This window comes from Sander lucioperca, chromosome 1 (assembly GCF_008315115.2).
Source record: "Sander lucioperca isolate FBNREF2018 chromosome 1, SLUC_FBN_1.2, whole genome shotgun sequence".
NCBI classification, from domain to species: domain Eukaryota; kingdom Metazoa; phylum Chordata; class Actinopteri; order Perciformes; family Percidae; genus Sander; species Sander lucioperca.
In genome coordinates, this window is record NC_050173.1 from 25,847,933 (window position 1) to 25,850,241 (window position 2,309).

At 37.0% G+C, this 2,309-nt stretch overlaps 1 protein-coding gene across 1 annotated transcript; it reads right to left on the reverse strand.

Moving 5' to 3' along the window:
* Nucleotides 1–558: 558 nt before the first annotated feature.
* LOC118495041 lies at nt 559–1,897 on the reverse strand. The gene is made up of 3 exons (XM_036001220.1): nt 1,828–1,897; nt 1,344–1,688; nt 559–1,248 (listed from the first exon to the last, which is right to left on the reverse strand). The coding sequence occupies exons 1-3, from the start codon at nt 1,868–1,870 to the stop codon at nt 878–880; spliced, it is 759 nt and encodes a 252-aa protein (XP_035857113.1). The 5' UTR covers nt 1,871–1,897; the 3' UTR covers nt 559–877.
* Between the last annotated feature and the right edge of the window lie 412 nt (nt 1,898–2,309).

Here is a 2,309-nt window from a genome sequence, read left to right on the forward strand (position 1 = left end):
CCAAAGAAGGAATAACCCAAGACTCAAAGTGGCAACCATTTAATCAGAGGCTCACAATTTATATCCTTTGGGCTAAAACTGAGAAATTACTGCCTATAATTGCTTGACTGGGACAAAAAAAAGACAAGATAGAGGAGAACTGAATAATGAAATAGTTCATTTAAACAAATGCAACTGTAGAAGACACATAAGGGACATTTTCTAGGCTAGTGTTTAGGCACAATATGATGTCATGCATTTTATTATTGAGTCTCCGAAACAGTTACTGAGGTGACAAATAAAACCAAATATTCTAAATGTTGGAACACGAGCATAAATCAATGCCGAAACCCTTGTATATTTGAGGAACCTACCTTCGCAATGTTTACAAACTCTCTTTCGATTTACATAGAAAATAAGGACGACTATCACAGTCGCACAGCAGGCCAACAGGACTCCAAGAACAAGAATAACTGGGTCCAGTTCTGATCCTGCAATTAGAGAAATGTCAAGAGACATTTAACACCTCATTTATATTTGTCTATTTCAATGACTTCCCGGAGCAATAGAGTAAAAATAAACAATTCTAATGAAGCCACCCTCCTTTAGAAGTAGTAAGGTGTTTTCAATAAACCACATTCTACTCTTTCCTTGCCCCTTATTTTCAAAACAATACAAGAAAGGGACAAAAAGAACAATATTTCTTCTTTTACTATAATTTATCTTGTCAGAGAGCTGTGTATCTGTTTGACTTAAATATGCAACTTGAAAGGGACTTAAAATATATGTATCCATAAATATATGCAGAGTACCCTAAAAACTTAGCAATTTATGTTCTTTATAAAAAAAATTGTATTCCAGTCCGACCATCTTTTAAAGTTAAACTGTATTAAAGATTTCACAATTCAACATTTAAAGACTTTAAAAACATACTTGTCTCCACTTTAGTTCCTTCACCAAACAGGATCTCTCCACACGTGACCACAGCACAGTAGTAAGTCCCAGTATCAGAAGAGTTCTGTATAGTTTTGGACAGACTGTAGACACAACTTCTTTCCTCTTCTTCATCGCTGTGAGTGTAAATGATGCCTGGATGAGATTCTCCTGATCCAGATCTGAACCAGTACACACTGTGTTCACCTGGACACTGATCTGTGTTTCCTTTTGTCTTGGAGAGAAGGGAACACTGGAGAGTCACTGAGTCGCCCGGCTGAACCGACTCAGTCTCCGGACTTTGTTTCATGTAGACAGATTTCTGCTGATTATGATCTGCGTGATTCAGTAAACAAGTCATCAAAAGGAAATAGTGATATTATTTGTATGACATAAAAACGTAGAGATGACATGGAAATAACAAATTTTACCATTCACAGCCAAGAAGATGCCAGTAGCAAAACTCGATGAATACGCTGTTCCATTCATACAGAAGTATGTTGCTTCGTCCTCTTTGCTGACATCTCTGATGTTAAGAAAATACTGAGCATTCCCCTCTGTTACTTTGAAACGTGGATTGTTAAATTGTCCTATAAGTTTTGGTTGAGTATACGTTCCTGTAGCAACTGTTTGGGGCATATATCCAAGAGGCTGCTTATACCAGGAGAAGAATTTGCCTTCCATTTCAGAAAGTGGACACTGCAAAGTAACATTCCCACCAACCTTAACCACAGTCAAAGGAATCTGGTGAAGAACCTCTGCAGTTTGAATCAGGTCTGAAGAAAATAGACAAACAGTAAATTATAGACAAAAATAATGATCATCGCAAAGTATTAACCTTCAGAAAGATCACTGTCTTTAGACACTTTAACACAGTTCAATATAAACAATTGTATTGTTTAAAGTTGCACTTACACACTGAACTAAGGAGAGTCAAAGCAGCCAGTCTTCCAATCATTGTGGTTAAACACCCTTCTCTTGCACAACTGATACCTTCTTACCTAAATGAAGGTTTGGTCACAAGATCATCAAAGTGTACAAAGTGGAACGCCCTGATTGGCTAAAACACAGTAAATGCACTTCCTCCTAAATTTAGCAAATCCACGATCCAGGGCTCCAGACTAACTTTTTACTAGGAGCACTGTAGCCCGTAACAAAAAAATGTATAGGGGCACAGGCAAAAAATTAAGGGGGCTCACATAAAATCGACCTGCATCGCAATTTCTCACATTTCCCCCATTTTAACTGTATTACTGATAAATGCTTTGGTAATAAATACAGAAACTACAATCTGCTGTCTTATTTTAGTTTAAAGTCACATTTTAATTGAATGCTGCTTAACAAATGCACATTCTGTGCTCATCGGTGCCTGAATCTTGTTTTGTTTTGTTTTGTTT

Bases quoted from the DNA above. Each gene is read 5' to 3' on its own strand.
- LOC118495041 (XM_036001220.1), bottom strand. From the start codon at position 1,870: ATGATTGGAAGACTGGCTGCTTTGACTCTCCTTAGTTCAGTGT. The intron at 1,689-1,827 runs GTAAGTGCAACT...TATTTTCTTCAG, and splicing joins GACTCTCCTTAGTTCAGTGT to ACCTGATTCAAACTGCAGAG. The intron at 1,249-1,343 runs GTAAAATTTGTT...TGAATCACGCAG, and splicing joins CATCTTCTTGGCTGTGAATG to ATCATAATCAGCAGAAATCT.